Genomic DNA, 25,482 nt, shown 5'->3' with positions numbered 1-25,482 from the left:
AATTAAGTAAACCCAACTCCGCAGGTCAATGCTTAAAAGTAGGGGGGGTAAAGAAATCTCCTCCTCCCAAGCAAATGTAGTTGATGAAGTTCGAATTTATGACCTCAAAAGCGTATTCTATTCATCTGATTTTCACATACTTGAATGTATCATATATTATCTGAAGTTCAAAAAACTTATCAAACATTTTTTAAATTCAGGGCTTGTTCACATTTACTTAATTTCAGTTCAGCTCAGCTCCAATCAATTCAATTCAGCCCCAATCAGTTCAATTCAGTTCAACTCCTAATTTCCCTTTCTCATAAAATATATATTTCAGTTCAGTTAAGTTCAGTTCAACTCCAATTAGTTCAGTTCAATTCAATTCAGCTCCAATCAGTTCAGTTCAGTTTAGCTTAGTTCAGGAAATGTGAACAGGTCCTAAATACCAAATAATATGTATTGTGTAATACTCCCTCCGTTTTTAAATACTTGCTCCACTTTCCTTTTCCGACCATTTTTAAATACTTGCTCCATTTCCTTTTTTGAAAAGCTTTTATAATATTTAATTCATTTCTCACACTTAGTAGACCCAACATAATACTCACTCTTCTCCTATTCTTCCACTATTTTTGCTTTTTACAATTTTTTATTTTTTCAAGTATTTAAAAACGGAGGGAGTACTTGTATTAATTTCCATATTTTATTACTTGTTTCAGTTTCTCCTAAAACTCCGCACATAGAGAAATTGAGCAAGTATTTAAAAACGGAGGGAGTACTTTCTAATGTTAATACTAAATACAAGTTTTCATTAAAAAATAAGGAAGAAGAAGGATTTTATATTACTTATCAAATCTAATTTTTTTTTGTTTTTGAATTGCTTGAAATGATTGACAACTTGACAAGTAGTCAATTAAAAAATGTCATGGAAAATGCATGATTTCGTGGTTTGATTTGAGTAATGTGTATGTCGCCAAGTTTATAAAAATTAATTTCGTCGCATTAAGGGGAAAAAACATTAGATTGTTGGAATGTGACACTTATGTTAGTTAAGTCGATGGAAGTAAAGGATTTGATTTGGTGATGGTGGTTGGGAAGTATGGTCTATAGTTTTACGTCATATGTGAATGAAGAGGGATGAAGGATGATAATATGAGGGAGACTTTATAAAGCAAGAGTGAAGAATTAAAGAGACAAATTGATTGATTAACTCCATGATAGTTGGTGGTAGTGGCAATATGTGGTAGTTGGTTCCTTGGATCACTAATGACTAATAGGGGTGTTCATAAATCGGTGCGGACCGAAAAATGGACTGGACTGAACCCGGATCGGACCGAACCGAATTAATCGTTCCGGACTTCGGATCTTGAATTTCATTTTTTCGGTCTTCGGTTCGATCCGGTCCAAAACCGGTTTTCATAGTGTTTTTATTATCCTTAAATAATGTGTAAAATCTTAAATAATGGTTAAAATTATCCTTAATAAGCTTAGAAAACTTTAAATTTATAAGTTTTTTTGCACTAAACATACAAAAAAAAGACGTAAAAATGGCGTTACAATATAGTTTTTCCAATACTTTTTTTTGTGCATTCCTAAACTTTATAAAAAATTTAGTATTCTTTTTAAAAAAATTCTTAAATTGGTCCAAAGCGGTCTGGTCCGGGTTTTGGACCGATTCTTTCGGTCTGGTCCGGGTTCGGTCCTAACTTAATCGGTCCGGTTTTCGATTCTTAAAATTCTAATTTTCGGTATTCGGTTCGGTCCGGTCTTGGACAGATGAACAACCCTAATGACTAATGATGTATAGTAGATTTGAAGTAGCGCATGTTTTGTTAATTTGTTGTACGTATGCGTTTTGTGGCTTTGTAAAACCATATTTTGTATAAGCTCAACATATACACACCACCTAAAATCTGCTATTGAAATCATGATGTTATTTATATGGACTCCTCGAATTCGAAAGTATAAGAAGGGATAGGGTCATAGGGGCTTGCCCCTCTTCTTCATCTTCTTTTTCTTTAAAATAATTAAAAAAAATAAAGTATAAGAAGGGGTCATAGTCACCTAATAAATGGTGTTATTTGAAATCATGATTATTATTTATATGGACTCCTCAAATCCGAAAATAAAAAAAGGATTAGGAAAATGTTATACATAGCCCTTGGGGCTACATAAGCATTAAATTTATATTTGAAAATCATAAAAATTTAAGAAATCATAAAAATATAAACACTAATTACACTGATTTACTCGTGTTTTGTCATAAATTCCTAATTTTATACAATTTTCAAGGGTATATTTAATACTTATATATTGCCCTTAGGCTACATATATCATTACCCTTTAACCATAAAAGATACTACACTTAGGGCCTATTCATTTCAGGTTAATTTCAGCTCAGCTCAGTTTAGCTCCAATTAGTTCACTTTAGCTTTTAATTTCCCTTTTTCATGAAATATTTATTTCAGCTCTATTTAGTTCAGTTTAGCTCCAATCATTTCAGTTCAGTTCGGTTCAACTTTAATCAGTTCATTTCAGCTCAATTCAGTAAATATGAATAGACCCTTGGTCTCTTAAGCTTAATTCATTTCAGTTCCAATCAGTTCAGTTCCTAATATTCAGTTGAGTTCAGTTCAACTCCAATCAGTTCAGTTTAGTAAATTAAAACAAACCCTTAAAATTATAAATTGGGAATTTTTGTATCGGTAGAACATCTTGCTCATCTCTCGCCTCTCTTCTCATTAGCAAGATTCATAACAATATAATGAAAAAAAATATACGAGTTCAAGCAATTAAACCCTATTTAGATTTAGAAGAACAAAATATGTATTCGGGATAATATGCGCATCATGACCTGAGACCTTGGACTCTCTCAAGACTCTCAGATTGAAGAGGTATGATTAGGGGTGAAACAAATTCGGGTTAAAACCGAACCGAACCGAAAACCGAACCGAATAAGAAATATGGTTCGGTTTTTTTTTTGAAGTGGTTCGGTTCGGTTTTTTAAAAAAAAATATTTCGGTTTTCGGTTTGGTTTCGGTTTGAGGAAATGGAAAACCGAAAAAAAACCGAAAACCGAAATTTAGGCCCAGTATATAAGGAAAAAAAAAAAAACCCTAACCCTCATCCTCATTCTCTGATTCTCTCTCCTGACTTCCTCAGTTCGCCTCTTCCTCCCTCATTGCGAATTTCTCAGTCTCTCACCCTCACCTTCTCAGTTTCTCAATCATCTCTTTTGTGTTTCTCAGAATTCTCACTCTCCAATTCTCCATCGTTCACCGGCACAGCGCACTCGTTCAGGCGTTCACTGTGACACCGTCCACCGTCCAAAGGTATGCTTTTAAGTTTTGATTATGCTTGATGTTCATATTTTTTTAGGGTTTTAATTATGATTAGTGTTAAATGTTAATTACGAAAATCTGCAAATTACATGTACAAATTTGTTAAACATTCTGATTAGGGTTTTAATCTATGCTTGATGTTCATATTGCGATGTTGTTTCTGAATTTTCTATTCTGTACAAATTAGTAAAACATTCTGAATTTTCTGGTATTTTGATGCTTCGGGGTTTTGGTCTATTCAAGGGTATTTTGGGTTTTGGTCTAGTAAAACATTCTGATTAGGGTTTTGGTCTAGTAAAACATTCTGAATTTTCTGGTATTTTGAAGCTCTATTCGATTGGACTCTGTTGAAGATTGTTTCAGATTATTAGTTAGTTATTAATTCAAGGGTTCGCATGATTAATAGCATTATCATTGTCTTGATAAGTGTTTATTAGATTGTTGATCTTTGTTATTATTGTTAATTTTGATTTTACTTGTTTTGGGTACAGTTAGTCAGTTAGTGCTTAATTTGATTGTTTTTGGGTGGTGGGGTGGAATCTTAGGGGGCTAATTATTATTGCTAAATTGTTATTGTCTTTGGTTTAGTTAGCCAGTTACTACTGATTTTGTTTATTAGGGGTATAATTATTATTCCCTTTAAAAGATCCAATATTCTTAATTTATGAGTTTGCATGTATTCTTACAGATTGTTATTCAACCACGAATTATTGAATGACAACCAACGTGGGTGGTGTTCCTGACCAGCCTCAATCCGAACATGAGACTGACCAAGTCTCTCAAAATCTGAAAAAAGAACAGGGAGCAAAAAGGAAGAGGATGAAAGAACGCTCTGAAGTTTGGGAGCACTTTGATAAAGAAGACTTACCTTCTGGAATGCAGGCAATTTGCAAGTATTGTGGGATGAGCTACAAGTGTGGGGCAAAGAAAAACGGCACTAGTGTGTTATGGGCTCATATTTCGCGATGTCGTAAGTATCCCTTTAACACCCCTAAAGATTCAAAACAAAGTTTGCTTTCATTTAAAAGTGCTAAAGAACCAAGTGGTGGTACTAGTGGGTTGACATACCACAAATTTGATGCTGGTAGTATTAGAAAAGCTTTGTCATTTATGGTGATTGTTGATGAACTTCCATTTAAGTTTGTTGAAGGTATAGGTTTTAGACATTTTTGTGGTGTAATAGAGCCTAGATTTAATGTTCCTTCTCGAATTACAGTAGCCAAAGATTGTTTTGAAACATATTTAACTGAAAAACGAAAGCTGAAAAATGTGTTAAAAAGGTGTAATTCAAGAGTTTCTTTAACCACTGATACATGGACCTCTATACAACAAATCAATTACATGTGCTTGACTGTCCACTTTATTGATAATAATTGGAAATTACACAAAAGAATTCTGAATTTTTGTCCTATTTCTAGTCATAAGGGTGATGATATTGGCAAAGAAATTGAAAAGTGTTTGCTTGATTGGGGGCTTGAAAATGTCATGTGCATAACAGTTGATAATGCTAGCTCAAATGATACTGCAATTGGGTATATGAGAAGGAAAATAAATGGGTGGAAAACTGGGGTTCTTAAGGGTCGTTTCCTTCACATGCGTTGTGTTGCACACATTGTCAATTTGGTTGTTTCTGATGGGTTGAAAACTGTTAATGAGTCGGTTCAACGTGTTAGGCATGCTGTTAGGTTTATCAAACAATCTCCTGCTAGGTTGCAAAGGTTTAAAAAATGTGTCTTAGATGAAAAAATCAACACAAAAAAGGGATTGTGCCTTGATGTGCCTACTAGGTGGAACTCCACCTATTTGATGTTGAATGCTGCTATTGAGCTTCAAGATGCTTTTGAGAGGTATTCTGGGGAAGACCCTCACTATGTAGTTGATTTGAATGAGAGGGATGGTAAGGGTAGCCCAGATTCTGATGATTGGAATAATGTAAGAAGACTTTCTGAATTTCTACAAGCCTTTTATGATCTGACCTTGCATGTCTCTGGCTCTTTATATGTCAGTTTGAATTTGTTTTTTCATGAATTGGTGAGTGTTGCTGTACTTATGAAAGATTTGGTTTCAAGTGATGATGTGGATATGTGTCTTATGGCTTGTAGAATGAAAGAAAAATATGAAAAGTATTGGGGTGATCCAGAAAAAATAAACCTCCTGATTTTTATTGCCGTTGTCCTTGATCCTCGTTATAAGCTTGATTATGTTGAGTGGATGATAACTGAAATTTATGACCCTATTGTTGCATCAAAGTTAGTTGATAATGTGAAGGTAGCTTTGAATGCTTTGTATGAGGAGTATCGTGTTTCTTCTAGTAATGATGTGAATAGGGAGGAAGTGTCTTCAAGTAAGGATGGCAAAACTCCATTGAGTCCCAAACATAAAAAGATTGAAGTCTTAAAGAGTAAGTATAAGAAACACAAGTGTGAGAGAGATGGAGATGCAAAAATAGAGTTAGACAAATATTTGGAGGAGGATACAGCGGAGGATATTGATGAATTTGACATTTTGAGCTGGTGGAAGTTCAATTGTTCAAGGTTTCCTACTGTGGGGAGAATTGCCCGTGATGTTCTTGCTGTCCCTGTTTCGACAGTAGCTTCTGAGAGTGCATTCAGCACTGGGGGCAGGGTTCTAGATCAGTTTAGGAGCTCATTAACTCCTCGAGTTGTAGAAGGTCTTGTTTGTGCTCAAAATTGGTTACGTGCTTCACCATTTCCAAGTATTGAAGAATGTTTAGAGGAAGTTGAGCTTCTTGAAGAGGGTAATATATAAGAACATCTAATCATAAGTTACTTATTTTCATTATGTGTATATATTTTTAACTTGGTTATTTTTGTTATGAATTATGATAGACTTGAAGAATATGGCAGTTGGTGATGCTGATATTGATGAAGTGCTTGAAATAATAGACTGATGTGGCTCTTTGCTCATTGCTGACTTGCTGTTGCCACTTGCCAGACTTGCTACTGCCTTGCTCTATCACTGCTTTTGCTGCTGACCTGCTGTTATGATGCTGCTGCTGCCCTGCTGCTTGTTGCTACTTGGTCTATGCTGCTTGTTGCTACTTTTTTTACTGCCTTTTAGAACTTGGTCTATGCTGCTTGTTGCTACTGCTGTTAAACAATTGTTAAAGTTGTAATGTTGAACAATTTTTTTTTTTTTTGGATGAAGTGTTGAACTTTTAAAACTTTGAATTATAACTTTGAAGTTTTAGAACTTGTTAATGTTGTTTAAATCTCATTAAGCATTTATGCTACTACATATGTTGATGAATATAATATTTATATGATTTAAGCCCACAAAAATTGCAGATTAAAGCCCAAATAAACAAGGCCCAAAAAAATTCGGTTTGGTTCGGTTTTTTCTTTTGAAACCGAAATTTATATGGTTTGGTTTGGTTTGGTTTCAAAAGTAAAGTGGTGCGGTTTGGTTTCCAAAAACCAAAAACCGAATTAGGGTGGTTCGGTTTCGGTTTGGCCTATAAACCAAACCGAAAACCGAACTTTCACCCCTAGGTATGATGTTAAGTTTCACAAAACTACAAGTGTTACAACTTACAAGTGCTCAGTCTTGTAATCTGCCGACTTCAAGTCGGAGAACTGTTGGCCATTTGCTCACCTGAAATTCACTCAACAACAAACAAAATATACGACTATTTATAATCCACACTAATTATAAATAATTAATTAAATCACATTATTCTAACAAAAACCAAAAGCCAAAAAATATCGCCGATAATCGCCCCGACCAAAGCGCAGAGAGCCACACGAAATCACCCCTCGAGAATTCTACATTTCTCATAAGAGGAGAGAGAAACAACAAACGAGGAGAGAGAAAGCTTCAAAAGCTTCATCAATGGCGTCAACAACTGGCATAGCCTTATTTCTCTCTCTCAAACCCTTTCAACTCTCTCACCAACACCAACACCAACACCAACACCAAAACCATCTCCCTTTTCTTTCTTCTTCATCTTCTCGCCATTTTCTCTCTCCAACAACCACTCTTTCTTATCGCCGGAATCGCATCATCGGATGTCTTATCTCCGGCGTCGGCGGCGGAGGACTTTCCGATACGAGGAAATCGGAATTTTCTAGAGAGTTCGCTGTTATTGCCACCATGTTGAAGCGCATCGAACCTTTGGATACTTCCGATATTTCCAAAGGTGTTTCTGAATCTGCTAAGGATTCTATGAAACAGACGATTTCTACTATGCTTGGACTTTTGCCTTCCGATCAGTTTTCTGTTTCTGTTAGGGTTTCGAAGGTTCCTCTTCATCATCTTCTCGCTTCTTCCATCATAACTGGGTACTGTATTGTCTCTTGCTCAATTGTTTGATCAGTATTTTTTTTTGGATTTTTATAATGTGGTTTGTTAATTTTGCGGTGAATTTTGGATGAAATGTGTTTTTGATTGTTGAATCGTTGATTGAATGTTTTGATTTGGCGAATTATTAGAGTTCTGCAATGAATTTTGGGTTAATTGTGTTTTTTGGTTGTAGAATTGGGATTTTCGGATTGTCAAATGTTGAAAGGGAGGGCAATTTTAAAGAGAACTTTTCAAAGGTGAATTTGAGCTATTTTGATTGTTAGATTATGGAAATTAATACATTTTGGATTGTTTGAGCTTTGAATTGAAAGATTTCAGTTGGAAGGCTTATTTCAAATAGAATTTTCAGTGACTTCTGTATGTGATGATGATGAAAATAGTACATTTTTATAGAGAATGCTAAAGGTCTTAACCCACCTTAACCCCCCTACCAACACCCACCCCGAAACAACCCCTTAAGATGAATTTGTAGACAGTCGGTTTTGATAAGGAATGTAAGTTTGTAAACGAGTTATCTGCGAACTCTGCTTGCTATAGGCGGATTAGTAATTGTGGATTGAATGTTTGTAGGTTTTGTCTGGTCCCTTTGTTATTTAGATAGTGATGAAGATTCAAATTCTTATATTGCTTGGTTTCAAATTCTAAGATATTGGAAGAAAGGCAATTTCATAGATATATCTTTTTAGTAAATTATATTCGAGGTAGCTAAATGTTTAAACTCTTGTTATTTTCAATCGTGATAGGTATACGCTGTGGAATGCAGAATATCGCATATCATTGATGAGAAATTTTGAGCTGTCTATGGATAGTTCGGAATCACGTAAATTTGAGGAGGGGAGTGAGGCGTATGGATTGGACCGTGAGGAACGAGAGAGTGAAGGTGCAAATGCATGTAATGATTTAGGCATCAATAATTTTGAGCAGCTTACTTCTTCTAGCTTAAAGGATTTATCTCCTGAAGCTTTGAGATACATCCAACAGTTGGAAACAGAGTTAAGCTCTGCACAAAAGGTGAGAATCTGTCCACTTGGAGTTGTTTAGTGGTATTATTGTTGTTTATTCCTGTGTCGTGTTTAAGTAATACGGAATTCCTGGGATTGAACTTGCCTGTTTTGTTAACTTCTCTTCAATTTCCTAAGCTTGTCCCAAAGCTTGAGACTGTCTTTTATGAGTGTGGATTCTAAGGGCAACCTTGTGACATTGATAATACTTTCTTCATGGGTTCTTGAATTTATCCAAAAATTTGGAGCTTCTTCCCCCTGGCTATCATTTCTCTGATGGATGGGCCTAGTATTTAATTCACAGTGGAAAATTTTGGGCAACTCATAAAATCATGGGAGTAGGTGAACTGAAGTATACTGCGTTTATGCTAAGCTTCTGGACATTAACTAGCACCATTTAGAAGACTACAAAAATATGTTTTTTTTTTTTTTTTTTTTTTTTTTTTTTCTGGATTACTGTGAGAACTACCCTACATTTTTGTTCTACAGCCCAACTCCATGTTGTCTTGAGCTCATTGTTGATATGCTGTCCTGCTGTTGAGGCCACATTTATGGATACAAGGTTTTATTGCAGAAATGTATGTGAATTTTGACGTGTATGTTGTGAGATACCACTCATACCAGTGTTTATTCTAAACTTGTAACTTCTCTCATTTCAGGAACTAGACGCACAGAGGCAAGATTCTGTGCAAATGGAATCAAGTAAGGGTAACAATAATAATCTGCTGGAGTACCTCAGGTCCTTGGAGTCGTCTATGGTGAGTGTTAAAAGATTTTGATCTTAATGTTAGTGTCTTTATTGTCATCTTAAATGTTCATGTGCAAGTGTTGACATCATATTTGGCATATACAGGTGTCTGAACTCTCACAGCCTAATTCAGTAGAGGTAAAGGAAGTAATCCATGAATTAGTTCAAAATACTATACATAGATTTTTCAAAGATAGCCCCATATCCAAATCCATTGAGACTCCGACCATAGCAAGCATAAAGAACCACCAAGTTGGTGACAGTGAAGGTTTTGAAATGATCACCACTTCCAGGGATTCGCTTGCAAAACTTTTGTTCTGGTGAGTAATCTCTTACTTTGTTGCTTGCATTTAGTCAAGACTCTAGAGACATCTGCAATACTGCATGACATCAAGCTATGAAGTTTCTAGCATTATTTTCCCTTACGCTTCATCTATTTCACTGATTGCACTACCAAATTTAGGTAGCTGTAGTTTATCACATACGTAATAGAGTAATAGTCATCTTTTGGTAGATTGTGTTGTGTTAACAATTATTTGGTTTGATTCTAAGTGGCGTCTTCATTGCTGGCAGGTGTATGCTGTTAGGACATCACTTGCGAGGCTTGGAAAACAGATTACACCTTAGCTGCGTTGTTGGATTATTGTAAAGAGTACAGAAATAGCCCTGTATATTCATCCCTTTTTTCTCATCTCAGAAGATGCTTGTTGTATTTTTGCTGGAAAAACTGCAATACAACCTGACTTTTATTATTATTCGGATATTCAATTAATCTAAATGAGCTTACAAAATATCCTCTCCATTAACAATCACCCATATCCGTAATCCGTCCAATGTCTATGAACCAGTAGTTTTGTATATGTGAGGTTGATCTCATCCTTATCAAACAAAAACTTTGTTTTTCCTGAAATGCCAATACTGTCGCCTTCATTTGCCTTAAAATGCAATCCCCCGGACTACATGCCCACAGTAGGATTGAATGATTAAAAAGACAGAATAGGTCATAGATCGTAAATTTGTAAAATTTTGAAAAACTAAACGAAACATCACTTGTCAAGGGTAAACTCACATTTATTTAGGGTGTTCGTAAAAAGTTCACATTTTCAACATACCGATTGTACAACAGCTAATGAACATACGGAATAGTACGATAACTAATATGTACGGATATAAGTAGCTTTTCTAAGGTCTGTCTAGGGGGTCAATAAGGCACGGCAACAATGTATGGACAAAGATGGTAATCTTGTTAACTAGTCTCTGGTGGTGTTAAAATCCATACATCAGCATATGGAAACATCACCAAGAAATGAATGCTTCACAGGTCTAACATAGTCCCTCAGCTAATTCATCTCACTGATATAGGTATCTTAAGAAAAACACAGTCAAGTCGAACTTTGTAAAGTATCAGGAAACACGAAATAAACTCCTCATATACACCGCATGATCTACAGAACAAGTCTCTTAAAACCATGTGTACTTGCTGCAAGGATCATTCGGCTGAACTTCTAAATCTGCATCAGCATTTACAGAATCATACTGCTTTCTGCAGCCAGGACAACGGCCATCTACCTCGAGTATCTTATTGTGACAGAACAGGCAAAGCTGAAAACCACAGGGGCAAGGGAAGAAGCTCAAGTCTGTAACATCAAAATCCTCACAACAAATCGGACAAGCAGAAGGTCCACTCGAAAAGCAGTGTTCTGAAGGCAGCTGATTTTGATTATACTGCTGCAGTTTTGGAAGACCAGGCAAACTTCTAGGACGATCAACATCATACAGGCTCCAAGCGCGACTGTTTCCCTGATACCGACAATTTACACCAGCAGATTCTGTTTCTGAAGCACGGTGTTCCATATCTGAAGTCTGCCTGTTTTCTGCTGTCAAAGCATCTGCCACAGCTTCCCAATCATCTAAACACCTCTCATCTATGTCACAGCAACTACTAGAGCAACTGGCACTACTGCTATTGTGATAAAATCTTCTGATACTCGAACCATTCATCCGGGACACAGCTTCATCAGTACATGATATCGGTATCTCATCCTCGTGTTTTCTTGTATTTACAGCCAGACTGTCCTGCTCCTGTGCTGTGTCCCCCTTGCAGCCATTTGGAATGGATTGAGAAAGTTCGAATTCTCCAATGACATTGTTGTCCACTGAACAAATTATAAGCCAACCGAAAAAAATACATCAAATAAGCAAACAAGATCATCAAAACTTAAACTACCACATTAATTAAAAACCAAGAACATCAAATTAGCAAAACCTTTGTAACCTGCCTAAAACCAGACAAATTCTATCAATCAAAACCAAAATCAAAACCCCACAAATTAATTGTTAACATTATTTTTGTTTCAGATATTTGTTTAAGGAATCCAAACCCAACATTTCGAAAAGACAATTCACATACATTAAAGAAAACCTAAAGAATAAAAATTTAAAAAATAATCAATCATGTTTTCAAAATTTCTTAACGTAACCAAGATCAATTATGATCATCAAACCGTCTGATACAAGAATTTACGCGTAAACGTACCTTGGGATAATCTTTGATCTCTTGTAACATCGACCTTGTTCTGTTTTGATTTCCCATGTTTGCTCCCCTGTTTTTTTTTTCCACAAAAAACAATTATCAATTCTTTAAACACAAAAATGATCAAAAACAAAAATAAAAATGAAATTCAATTTTTTCAACAAAAAAATAAATAAAAAACAAACATACCCTTTTCTTCTTGGAAGAATTCCTGTTACGCCCGCAAACACGAGCATCAGAAATTGTATCAGACCTCATAATTCTGAAATTTCTGAAAACAAAAGGTTTTTATTATTATTTTAAAAAACAAAACCCAGAATTTATTGAAGAAGAAGAATATACTACTATTTGATTATTGGTAACGGTGAAATAGATTGAAAAGAAAAGAAAAGAAAAGAAAATTAAGAGAGAGAAAGGAGGAGATGATGGCTTAGATATAGCGCAGCACGAATGTTATGAGGCCACAAAATTAGGGAGGGAAAAGAGAAGAATGAAGGACCCCTTTTTATAAAAATAATCAATGTCAATTAAATTCTAATCCATATTAACAATTGACATCTGTTACATCACATATTCACATGTAAATGTGTTTATATATACTTATAAAGTTATTTTCCAACTTTTTCTCTTGTATCTTGTATGTATTGTAAAAATAGTACTCCATGTTTAGATTTTTTTTTTGGAAACTGGTAACACAACATTTTATATTTGTTTGGATACACATAATATTGTCACGAAGTTTTTTTTTTTTTTTTTTTTTTTAATTATTATTATTCCTTTTTATTATTGATAGAAATGTAAATTTAGTTATAGTTTGAATTATGGTCTGTTCTCTTTCATTGAAATTCTGTTCAGTTCAGCTCAGCTCAGTTCAACTCCTAATTTTCTTCTCTTATAAAATACTCATTTCATTTCAGTTCAGTTCAGCTCAATTCAATTCAGTTTAGTTCAGTTTAGTACAGTTCAGCTGAGTTCAGTCAATGAAAACAGGCCCTTAATGTACACATATTGACAACATACTTTGATATTTTAAAGTAACTAAAAGACTTTAGTACTTTGATAATATTATAAGGGAAGTCAACGGTAATGATAAATGAGCAGAAAGTACTTTAAGTGGGATGTATAATTATTCCACAAAGGCACAAATGGCAAAAAAAAAAAAATTATTCATAGGAATTTTACATTTTTATTTTTTAATTTTTACAATCCATCCATATGAATAAAATTGATCCTAAGACTTTAACCAATCAAATAAGATAGGTGACATACATGTAATAAATACGGAGTATAACTTAAGGCCTGTTCTCTTAACTTAATTCAGTTCAGTTCAATTCAGCTTCAATCAGTTCAGTTTAGCTTAGAAAAATAGAACAAACACTTAGACAGATCACTTAAGAGGGAAAAAAAAAAAAAAGCATAAGATATATATAAAGTTATGCACAACTTAAATTCGGTTAATGCAGATTTGTAGTCCTTGATATATAGGAGTATGCACAGAATATGTCACTTTCAATTTGGGTGATAGATTGATACGCCTGAGATTTGAATGACTGGTGAAGGTGACCCAACCTTTCTGTGAATTCTCTGCTGTCTTCTAGAATATTGTAGAGTATCATTGCTTCCTTTTTACTCTTTACTCTGTACTCCACAGTTCCAAATTTCTTGCTAGCCCAATCCATTACAAGATCGAGGTAAATACTCTATACAACAACACCGAATCCATAACCATATTGATATTGTAATTTGAACTAATAATGTGACAACTACATTCGACAAAAGGAATACAAGCAAACTGAACAAGGGCAAGATTAATCTTGACAAAACAATACTAGGAAAAAAAAAAAATCCATATCATAAATGTCTGAAAATCTTCTCTACAATCTGTATACACTTACATCTATATCACTAAAGGTTCCACATCCAGGAACCCATCAGACGGCGCTACAGCTGAAGATTGCAATACCTATGAGAATTCAAGAAGACTACAATATAGAGGAATTTATATAATCATACAAGTATTCTACAAGAGCATAAATCTTCATCAACTGTTTCTATGTACATCATCTCGGCCGAACCCTAAGCGCAGAAGGGTCAAGTAGATATCGTTTTCATAAACAATTGCGCTTTTCCCAGGAATGAAAAAGTTTACCAAGGGGAGATTCATCAATCAAGGACAACCTTGGGTGTTCCACTTTACATATTGTTAGAACCTGTAAAAACACAGCTAGAGATGAGAATATTGACATCAACTAGAACTTTGCACATCTTTTTGGGTGCACATGGTTCAAAATGTTTGCTGCATCGTAACATTGCGAGAAGAACAGAAGCAAGATAAAAGTTACCTGAATTTTACAGCATCTGTACGAGTTGTAATTTACCGGCATGCTTCAGATAAAAACTTGTGGAATTTGTTTAACTTTGCCTGGTTAAGTCTTGCACACAAATCTGATTGCGATTTTTTCCTTCTATTCTTTGCTCGGAAAAAGAAATCTTCTGTGTCCAGAACATAGGATATCTGTATGAACAGAACAGCACGATCACACATAGCAGTTGCACAAAGCAAACCAGAGATCAAAAGCAAAAATATATTAGCTGAATGGTATATCTGGTAGGATATAAAGTATGCCAGCTATACATGCGATCAACCATTACCAATTCACAAAACTGAGTGGAGATGTCTTTCAAAGGCACAGATGATTGTAATCTCTCATTGCAAGTTGGGCTAATATCAATATCCTAACAACTAAGATGAACACTGAAGCATGCTCTAGTAGCAATGCAGCGTCATCAAGCAAACAGGAATTTTTCACAAGGAAGTTCTATGAGAAAACATGGAGGAACAAATGGCCAGAATTAAATAAAAAAAGATAGTAATCAGATACTTATAATTGCATAAAATTATTTCAACAGACACACAGTTCAAGTGTTCAACTTGTGTGGCAGAAAAGAGTGGTATTTTCACCAGAAAGAAAATGAGATGTTACTGGAAAAGCTAACCAACAGACTGACAGAGCATTCCATGCACAAGTGACAACAAAGTGAAACACACCTTGGATGAACTGCAAGCTATTTTACATTCCAAGCCATTAAATAACTGAATGCCCTCCATAGCTTTTGACGTGGCCAAATATTCATCAAGTCCAGTATACTTCTTTTTGTTCCTGCATCAGAGAGCAGGTGAACCAATGATAAAAGGACTTCTAGAGGAGATCAAAGAAGTAATACGCTTAACTTCAGAAAAATTATGTAGTTTAAAGAGCATCCGTCTACCCTCCTTTCTCACTCCAAACCCTCTTCCCAGATCCCAGCCATAATGTCCTGTTTTAGAAATATGGTGAAAATCTTGAAATCACCAGGCAAATTTTTTTTTTTCCCCTTATTTAAAGATAAAGAACCATGAGAAGCCAGAACAAAGAAATTTGAAAACCATAGCACAGGATAGAATATTTACGCCATCCCTATGGAAGAGCACATATATATTTAGATCTAATTTTCAGTAATTAGCTATGAACATAGAAATTAATACCTCTGCAGCATAATTCCTTGGGATTCTTTTCTACTGGAGACAACTGAGAGAAAATCATTGTACAGATAAGCTGCAAAGTTAGGTTCTAGAGAAACTGCAACCATCTCAGGCTTCTCGTTTCCACTGTCCATCAGCTGAATTGACAAGCGAGCAGGGGAAGAGGACTAGAGGCACAAAAATAAGTAAATATTTTTTCCAAAAAAACACGGCATAGAAATATCAGCTATATGCTAAATACAAAAAAGAGCTGAGAACCAAAATCTTACAAACTCAAACCGGTAAATATTGTCTTCGTGCAGTAAAACACGTGCATTTTCATGATAGACTGAATCAACAAACTTTCCAGGTTTCCGTGATTTTTCATACTCATACAGTTGGAGAAGCTTATTGTCCATCTCATCAGTTGCAACAGCTTGAAGCTGTATGAAAGAAAGATCAGAAAAGAAAACATTAAACGTAGTTCTTTTCCCCTTTTATCTTAATACAAAAAGATTGGGTCAGAGCATCATACCTGCTTTACAAGTTTATATATCAGTTTGTCCAATGTAAATAACACATATGACTGATTTCCAAGAATAGCCCGGCAATCATCCTCAAACTTTGAATTATCAGATGAACCATCAAGCAGATAGTAAAGGGCTGTCATAAAACTGCAAAGAAATCAAAGTCACAATCTATCAAGCACCAAATAAAAGTATGATTCCATTGACTGTAGTATAAATGCTTCATTACCTAGCATATGGATCTGAAGGGCTAGAATCTTTCGAATTTCTCCATTTTGTTTCGGAGTTTGTTTTAGCAGCAAATAGCCTTTCGTACAATGTCTGGTACGACAACATCACAGATCAAGCAACTCCAATTAGTTTAGTCAACAGAAAAAAGTTAAGAGATGAGGACACACGGTCCATTTGGTAGATGGTAATTAATGGTGGCAATAATTTTACATGATTATTTTTAAAAATTGTCACATAGCAATGACCATGGAATATAACTCCATCCCCAAACATGTGTATTACGTCATAGATTTCCATTACCACTCAATACCACCTCTATAGTGGTAATGGTGTGGGATGTAATGGAAATTTATAAGTAAATAGACACATTATGGATGAACAAGTGTTTTCAATTTATCATGGACATTGTCATGTGTCTACAAAATCATGTATAAATTCATTAGCATTACCACCTTTTATTACCGACTATAAAATGGGCCGTTAGATGCAGAAGAAATGATAAAAAGAAATCAAGAACAGGAACATGTTCTTACTCGATGGAGCCTAAGTAGGACATAAAAATTATCATTTCCGTAAAAAACTCTAGAATCTTTCTTCTCAATGTCTCGAGAAACCAAAGACACATGTTTCGCAAGAGGCTTAACTGGCAACAGAAAACGTTCAGATAATGGCAATGGGCTTGCATCACCACCTGAATAGTGCACTTCAGCTTCACCTTCACTCTCAGCCTTACCTTCAATCTCATCATGTTCAACATCTTCCTCTTCTTCATGTTCCTCCCTAGAGCACTCGTCACCAGCAGATTCACTGACAGACATATCATCACCAGCCTCAGATGCATTTTCACTGTCCTCGTCATCAGCATCTGCATCATTTTCTACCCCTGCATCCTCGCCATTGCCAACTTGAGGATTCTGGTTGTCTGTATTACGTTTTACTTGCCCAGTTTGTGCCTCTCCATGTGCCGCAGAGTTATCTTCGTCAATATCACCATTTGGTGACAATTCACCTTCTTCTTTTTCAACTTTGGGTTGCCCAGTAGATTCTTCAAGGCGCTGATTCACTTTAGAGCCTTGGGTGAAGTTTCCATTGACCAGCGTGGCAGCTGTAGCATCCGTAGCCTGCTTGGCATCACAGGGCATTTGAAAGTCAGCAGAGAAGATAAATAAAAGACATGAGATCAGCTTCATAAAATAATATTCTATAAATGAATTGAATGCAAACATGACGTACCATTGATCGTGCTTGAATAGCATCAATAGAACTCTTGGGACCCTGAGAATCTTCATCACCATTGTCTGGCTTCAATATGATTGATTGAGAACCTTCAAAATGTCAATTCTCAGTATCGTAAAAGTCATAATAGTTACAAAAGGTAAACTGGTAAAGTATTTAAGTCCTTAACAAACATTGCACATCTATATAGTATACTGATGATAGGTACACTCCCTAAATATTTCAATTAGAGAAACTTAAAGTTTATGTCTGAGCATGATTCCAACCTGATGGTAGTTCTGTATTGCTTCTACCATGGCGACTTTCTGCACCACTTTGAGGTGATGCACTGGAACTAAATAACCGTTCTGATACTCTATCAGCTGCACTAACATCATTTAACGTCTTTGGCTGGGCATCAAATGACGAACCTTCTTTGCCCACTGCATCTGATTCACAAAAACTAAGCTCTCTTGCTGTAGCATCACCATTAGTCCTAGAACATTTAGCAGCATCAGCAAGTGAGTTTTCTTCACTATTTACATTCAATTTCATCTGTCTAGGCTTCACAGTTGCAGCATCAGTTGCAGGACTCCCAAGCATTTCTGATACAGCACCATTTCTTGTAGGCCGTTGCCGAAATTTAACATCTTCAACACCTTCAGCAACATGAGTCCGAGACGTAACGCCAAGAATGGGCTCCAAGAAGGTAGTCCAAAGCCTCATCACTTTGTTTAGTTGCTCTTTGGTTGTCAAAACCTCCTCACAAGAAAACTTTATTAGTTTATACAAGTCTTCATGAACGTCACTATCATGATACTCAAAGTCAAAATGAGGGACCAACGGCCTTTTGTTTCCAGCAGCAACCGCCAAAAGCATACAATCCTCATTTTGCATATTCTCTTTGATGTCTTTGAATTCTGCAATCAAGGCTGTTACAGAAAAGGTCTTAAATTAAAAGCTATATTAAAATAAAAAGAAAAACAAATTTAACACTCATACAGACTACTTCAAGATTTTTAGGAAATTGTGTTGTGCTTAAGCCTAAAATGCAGCTTGAATGTCAAAATGTTCCTTTTCATACTAAGAACCATACAGCAGGAATCACCAATAAAAAACAGTAAATTTAAAAATGCAGACTAGCTCAATCTAAACTTTGTAATTTTAGATAAAACAACTAGATATAAGACATGACAATTAAAAAAGACAAACATTATGAGAAGACCTAGATATAAAAGGCAAACACATTCATTATGAGAACCTTTTTTTAGTAGAAATTAGCATTACAAAACAGTGATTTAAGAAATGCAGACTAGCTCAATCTAGTCTTTCAAATGATGTAGCAACTAGATATAAGACGAGTCAGTTAAAGAGAGAAAAAAATAAATAATAAAATAACAAATAAATGGCACTGTCGAAAATAGTCCCCTGTCTTGGAAGAAAATCACCAGGGAGAATTCTCAAGATACTTTCGAGCTATGACTTTTTTACTTTTCATCAATGGCTTTGTTAGTTAATATCAATACAGCAGTTGAGAAGAGATCTTCACCAAGACAACATAGTCACACACACAAAAAAAAAAAAAAAAAAAAGTTTAGAAACCTTTAACACAGGAAAGTTAACAACACACATACAGACTGACCGACTAGCATAGCTGAATAGAGACCACAGGAAGGTTCTGACGGAAATTCAGATCTAAGGACCATTCAGCCTTTCCTCACTGATAAAGTAATAAATTCATCACTACTACAACAGAAGAAGAAAAGCTAAGTCTGGCAATGAAAAGGCTCTATTAACAAATTTAAAAAAATGAAACAAAAATACAATCCCTATGTAGCAGTCAGTCTGCATTGCACTCAATTTTGAGGTGCAAAGGACAATTCAAGGAAAGATCATGTATACAAAGCACCAGCAATAGTCTGATACTAAAGTGGATAAAAAAAATTACTCACCCTTTGCACTCAAGTTCTTGGAATCTTGCTGCTTGAAATAGAAGCTTCTATGATCAAGTGACTTGTAGTGGTTTCTTGCATATATGTCAGCCCAAACCTTGTTAAAGTCTGTACGACACTTAGTCCACTCTTCTTGTTTCTGCTTAAGTCGAGTTAATACTACAGGCAATGCAAGAGCTTGATTTTTACGCAATATGTCCATCACATCCAAACCATGGTCACCATAAAGACGCTCTATGCACCTCAAATTAAGAGCTGTATGAGACAAAAACTCTATTATACAAAAAGGAAAAGGAAATGCAAATTTCAAGTTTCATATAATAGAGTACTTGTAGTTCCAAGTGGTAAAAGGAGCAGAAAAAAAGACCATACGTGTAAAGTAGTCCTCAATACGAATAGGACCATCTGAGCTGATCATGTTACTATTAACATTGTTTAGTAGATCCTCCACACGTTTGGCAGTAGAGCTCACAGACTCCAGCAACATGTCTAACTCAAATCTGAACACAAAAGATAAAAAATTCTGATTCAGAACAGAAATTAGGAAGATGATATCGCAGGTTTAACCTAAAAGGCAAAAGTCAAAGTTCACAGAAACATCAATGGTAGATGGAACAAAACAAGAGCTCACATCAAGTAAAAGCTTGTGGAGGCATTTAAACACACACACACACACAATAAAAAATAAAAAATTGTGACAAAAAGATGTAAATCAATACACTGCAACTGCTTACCTGTCATCTTCACATCTAAAAAGGCTTTCCTCATATTGGTTTCTGCGCATGTGTTTAAAGGAGTAGTCCTCACTTCCTGAGGTCACAGAAACCCAATAATCATTCAAAACCTGTGCACCGATTTCTGATCGTTGGCTTGCAGTTGGTATTGGATACTGTGGTGGGAAGAAAACCATAGTGAATTAGTGCACATCTCAATTAAACCAAGGGAAACAATAGCTGATAGGCATTATAACATACATCATCAGGTAAAAGTCGATAGCTTGGTGTGCAGCGTTCACAATTAGAAAGATCAAGTTCTTGGATCGACTTAGAAGTATATTCCCTATTAGGTTTTTCTTTAGCTGGATCTAACTCACGCTTGGGCCCTTTATCTTTCTCATCCACCCTAACTTGTCTTGGCAAATGTCCATCACTTAATAAAGACTCTGCAGCTCAAACCACATTCCATTAAACTCACTGATAAAATGAGTACAATTAACAATGTAAATAATATACGAGGAATCACAACAAAAATTATCCTTATTAATAATGAAGATTTTCAAAAAATAAAATGACCGCAATTCTTCTAAGAATCTGCCACACATTATGCTATGTATATCAACTCACAAAGAGATACAAGAAAATGATTATAAATACTTACTTCTGCCTAAAACACCGACAACGTATCCTTCTGCAAATCAAAACAAGAAGTAAGAGGTAAGAAACCAGAGGAAAACACACACACACCACCACCACCACCACCACCAAAGAGAACTTAGGCTTGAGCACTTAAAATTCAAATCTTACCTAGATGATTCTCAGAACGCTCCAAAAATTCATTAAATCCCTCCATAAGATCCGGGTGCTTCCCCAGCAGATCAGCAACCTTAAATGATAAACTAGAGTCATCAAAGACCTTAAAATTAAAGCAGCATCCCATTCAATACAATGTGACCCTAACTTGTCTTGGTTACAGTAAGCATGGCCCAATGAAAAAAAAAAAAAAAAAAGTTGAACAGTTTCCTGTTGCCACAATCCTCCCTTCCCCACCCCAAAAGTAAAATATAAGTTCCTCCACCTTTATGAGAACCAATCATTACAGTAGCCCAAATCTATAAATTTTTACCATCGTAAATCACCTGAAAAGAATTGTTTGATTTATGGCAGCTATGTCTATTGTGCATTCTTAATTTGATTACTTTGTAGCCAAGATAGTAAGGACATAAGATATATTTGGGACTTTTAATGGAAACTCCGTCTTCAATAGCAGACAAAAACTTTGGAAAATTGTCCTTGTTTGCAAAACATCTCTCTCTCAGAAAACACACACACACACTGTAATTGATGTAGGTGAGAAAATTGATTTTTTTTCCCCCCCTTTCCATGGAAAAATGACACTGAATTGACCAACAAAACAATTTAAGGCAGCCAACACCTAGGTAGTAGACATTAAAAAAAAAGAACCTTGTCTTGAATGAAAAGTGGCATTGCAAATGGGGTCAATGAAGTATATCAGGGCCAAAAAAAAAAAGTCATGTGGCAAAAGTAAATTAAACCTCAACCAACAAAACAAGCTCCACATTTGGGAGCGGGTCGGGTCGTTTAATTTAGAGCTGAAGCATAAAAAGTAAAGAGTTTGATCAACTGTTTAGACTTCAGAACATCAAATAATATTAATTTATCTCAAGAAAACTAGAATACCTAGCAACTTGACCACATCTATCTAGCGAGTGGAAGTCAGAGTCATAATGAAAAATGCTTGTTAAAATTAAATTTAATCAAGACAACCCAATAACCACCCTACTGAACATGACTTTGGCTTACAAAGTTTTCTCCTCTCTGGGAAATAATACTGGAGACTGATAACAAGTAAAAGGCAGATGACTTAGAAGAATTTAGCAATTTGTAGATGCCTCACTAGGTAGGGTGAATTCATCATGGACATTACTCCTAGCAGCTGATAATTTCAGGATCCTTATGCCTCAGGTAATAGTCAAATGTGAAATCTACTCCTTTCTTGTGATTCGTAATCCAAGATAATATAACAATCAATATGAGCCATGCAATTATAAGACTTTTGGTCCCCAATAATGTTTACAACCATAGAGCAAAGCAAGCAAATGTCTATAAAATGACACAGCTCAAACCAGCTTCTAATGAATGTGTAGAGCCATCAATATGAGCCATGCAATTATAAGAGTTTTGGTCTACAATAACATTTACAACTATAGAGCAAAACAAGCAAATGTCTATAAAAGGACACAGCTCAAACCAGCTTCTAATAAATGTGCAGGAAACTATAATGCGGAAAACAAAAATTCCCAATGAACAAAGATATCATGTTTCTTAAGCAAAGACTGATTAATACATACCAAACTTTGCAATTCATTTCGGGTGATTATTTCTGTAGTATATATATGCAAACACTTCAGGAATGCCTGATGATCATCTTCATTAGCCAGTTTCTCCTTGACCTTCTCAATAAAACTAAATGCTTCAGGATGCATGCCTAAAACAGCATCAATCAGAAGACATATCAGAAATCCGATGAATTGAGTACTAAATATTACAAGTCAATTTGAGATAACAAGAAAAATCCACAAGTTTAGATTTCCACGTCAAGTCACATAAAAGATAAAGTGCAAAAATTCAACAGCAAATTCATCAGCGAGACCTCTAGCATTGGCAAATAACTGAAATAAGTACATGCATAAGCATCGCAACATATTTGCCACATCATTAGACATACTTTTCATACCAGCTTTGTCATCTGAAGATGCCAAAAGGGAATTTGCTCCAAAACCTTCAACTTTGCGTGTAGGCTTTCTTTTGTCGGGAAGACGTTGGCTGTTGAAATCCCTATTGTTATCGTGCTCAGGTTCTCTATCATCCAGATCACGATTCCTCCTTTCACGATTATCCTTATCACGCTTCCTCTGATCCTTGTGTGACTTTATTGCCCCTCTATCTTCATCCAAGTCAGGGCGCTCAACACTATGATCATGCTCGAGATGGGAAGAGCCAACTCTATCCTTAGTTTCCTTACGCAAGCGCTGCTATGATTAACAGATTATAACAATCAAATAGGACAATGGCATTCATGTCCAATCATAGAGACAAAATTGAAATTACTTACCTTATCCAGATGCATCTGTCGTGAAGGCACAGCAGAGCTTCTTTCATCAAATCGTGGTAAACTACTTCGAATGTGCTGAGAATGGTGAACAGTTGCTGACGATGAATTATCAGGTAAGAATCTAGTAAACTCTTCTAAAAGATCTGGGTGGTCTTCAAAAAGTTGTGAAACCTGCAACATAATTATAGAGACAGAAACAAATAAAATTAACAGCAATATAACAGAAAATAGCCAATTAGCCATGATATAATACTGAAAAAAGGCCAACAACTTACCTCATCATAAACTTCACTGATGTTTTTATGCTCCTTACGATACATATTCAATATATCAAGGAAAGATTTATACACTTGCTCATCATTATGGAATCGCTTCTGCATGAGGAAGGATGGACAGAGAGACTGTCAATAGGAAGCTAAAATGTCAAGCTTTAATGGACGGAAAAGGTATAAATGCCTACCTTTATCTTGTTGACAAAATTTATAGCCTCATCAAACTCCACAGCTTTTTTTGGTGGAGGCTCATCATCATCCAAGGTAATCTCATAACCCTTAGGAAGAAAAGTATTAAATCCATAAATCAGGTTATTGTGCCCCTTGAATAGTTCCTTTACCCGAGCTATGACACCCTCGGTGTCAATTCTGCACATAATAAGAAAACCAATTACATTTTACAACTTTGCAAATGGAACAAACAGCCATCTATGTATTTTCACTACGGTCACATACGAAATTACAAAGCTTAAACCTAGAATAAGATAAAAATCTTACCTTTGTGCCTTAAAATCTTTCATGACCTCAAGGAAGTGGTCATATTTATCCCTTTGATCCTGAAACATCTCTTTCACTTCTTTAAGATATTGAAGGGCGTCATCAGTTGTCAACTTCTGTCCAATGCCCCCACTTCCACCATTGTTCTGAGGTTGCCCATATCTTCACAGAAACACAAAAAAAAAAAAAATTGTCAACCAAATTCATGCAAAGCAATCTCAGCCGAATTCAACAACCCTAATCATCTCATCTCACTTCACTCAAAACCAGGAAGAAAGATCAAGGCATGAGAGGAAAAAAATCATGAAACTCCAAGCATGTTTCACAGCCCTAAATACAAGTCTTGAAATCCCAATTAACATAAATGTGCATCCCTCAATGCTCTCAAGAGTAAGCTTTACAAAACTGTAATCATAACCATAAATTTCACCAAAACGAACTTTAGGGTTCTGCTAACCAAACTACCATAATCTCCAAAATTAGGTTTCAAACTTAACAATTCCCAATTACCAATAGAAAATTTAGCACAACCCTTGTTTCAAATTAACAATTTATACAACATGAATTTCCCACAATAACATGATCAACAATACAATTAAACAAAATTCTATTACAATAACTTTCCTAATTTAGAAACAGAACAAATTATGGAAAACTCACGATTCTCCTCGAGAAGCACCAAAAGGTCGTTTAAATTGAGAGCCAGCAAAGCTCTCATCTCGTAATCTCTTCATTTCTGTAAATAAACCAAAAATCATCAAAAATTCGCAAAATATACAAACTCCATAACCATAATTTGCTCAATTATTCAAGAAACAATTCTTAACCTTTATGTTTCTCCAATGATTCAGCAAACAAAAAACAATAGCAAAATTGGGTATTAGATCTAACCCTAAAAGGGTGTCAAAGAACACTTCACAAACAATAAGATCACCAACAGAGCAAAACCCCAATTGGGTAAAAATCACTTAGTTTAAATTTACAACACAACCCCTTTTGATTTTTCAGAGTAATTAGTGAAAAATTGCAGTTGTTTTTCTAAGTATTTGCTCGAATAAACCAAGTTGAAATTGGAGTTTAGAAAATTTTGTTCGAAGCAAAAAACAGGTGAATGTAATATGAAGAAGAAAATTGGTACGAAGTTGAGAGAAGTAGAGAGAGAAAATGAAGGAAGAAAGGGTGAAGACGAGCGAAGAGTTCTTTTTATTTTGCTTAACAAAAATTTCTTACGTGATGTATTATGAGTTTATAATAAATAAAAATATAATGTCAAATATTTAAAGGGGTTTAATACTAGTAGTATTCCAATTTTGATTTGAATTAACAAAATATAATTATGATTAGGTGCATTTTTCCTTGGTAGCAGCTTGTTTTCAAAAAAAAAAAAAAAAAAAAAAGGTGCATTTTTCCTATGTTACTTAGGAAAAATTATATTCTTTTTTTTTTTTTTTGAGAAAGCAGGAAAAATTATATTCTAGCTAATATTTTGCAATATATTATTATATACC

At 35.2% G+C, this 25,482-nt stretch overlaps 3 protein-coding genes across 6 annotated transcripts; 1 reads left to right on the top strand and 2 right to left on the bottom strand.

The window, feature by feature from the left end:
* The first annotated feature begins 7,001 nt into the window (after positions 1-7,001).
* LOC110724882 lies at positions 7,002-10,204 on the top strand. Its single transcript, XM_021904380.1, has 5 exons — positions 7,002-7,621; positions 8,387-8,654; positions 9,304-9,402; positions 9,498-9,712; positions 9,966-10,204. Exons 1-5 carry the CDS (start codon positions 7,173-7,175, stop codon positions 10,039-10,041), a joined length of 1,107 nt encoding a protein of 368 aa, XP_021760072.1. The 5' UTR covers positions 7,002-7,172; the 3' UTR covers positions 10,042-10,204.
* Positions 10,205-10,442: 238 nt separating this feature from the next.
* LOC110724883 lies at positions 10,443-12,659 on the bottom strand. Its single transcript, XM_021904381.1, has 3 exons — positions 12,115-12,659; positions 11,929-11,995; positions 10,443-11,548 (listed from the first exon to the last, which is right to left on the bottom strand). The coding sequence occupies exons 1-3, from the start codon at positions 12,181-12,183 to the stop codon at positions 10,854-10,856; spliced, it is 831 nt and encodes a 276-aa protein (XP_021760073.1). The 5' UTR covers positions 12,184-12,659; the 3' UTR covers positions 10,443-10,853.
* Positions 12,660-13,753: 1,094 nt separating this feature from the next.
* On the bottom strand, positions 13,754-25,204 carry LOC110724881 (paired amphipathic helix protein Sin3-like 2). Of its 4 annotated transcripts, none has more exons than XM_021904376.1 (24): positions 24,802-25,204; positions 24,635-24,710; positions 23,975-24,136; positions 23,665-23,845; positions 23,480-23,578; positions 23,205-23,375; positions 22,818-23,124; positions 22,441-22,577; positions 20,876-20,954; positions 20,730-20,759; positions 20,327-20,514; positions 20,087-20,241; positions 19,725-19,852; positions 19,353-19,607; positions 17,688-18,332; positions 17,419-17,510; positions 16,719-17,306; positions 16,184-16,275; positions 15,963-16,101; positions 15,718-15,870; positions 15,452-15,615; positions 14,975-15,086; positions 14,268-14,440; positions 13,754-14,135 (listed from the first exon to the last, which is right to left on the bottom strand). In XM_021904376.1, exons 2-23 carry the CDS (start codon positions 24,706-24,708, stop codon positions 14,300-14,302), a joined length of 4,092 nt encoding a protein of 1,363 aa, XP_021760068.1. In that variant the 5' UTR covers positions 24,709-24,710; positions 24,802-25,204; the 3' UTR covers positions 13,754-14,135; positions 14,268-14,299. The 4 variants fall into 4 exon arrangements, with proteins under 4 accessions (XP_021760068.1, XP_021760071.1, XP_021760070.1 ...); XM_021904379.1 differs by having other exon boundaries at positions 22,827-23,124; XM_021904378.1 differs by having other exon boundaries at positions 22,818-23,121.
* Positions 25,205-25,482: the final 278 nt, after the last annotated feature.

The sequence above is a fragment of the Chenopodium quinoa genome, unplaced genomic scaffold (assembly GCF_001683475.1).
Source record: "Chenopodium quinoa cultivar QQ74 unplaced genomic scaffold, ASM168347v1, whole genome shotgun sequence".
Taxonomy (NCBI): Eukaryota; Viridiplantae; Streptophyta; class Magnoliopsida; order Caryophyllales; family Amaranthaceae; genus Chenopodium; species Chenopodium quinoa.
The sequence above is the reverse complement of the archived record's forward strand: the minus strand, read 5'-3'. Positions and strand labels throughout refer to the sequence as shown.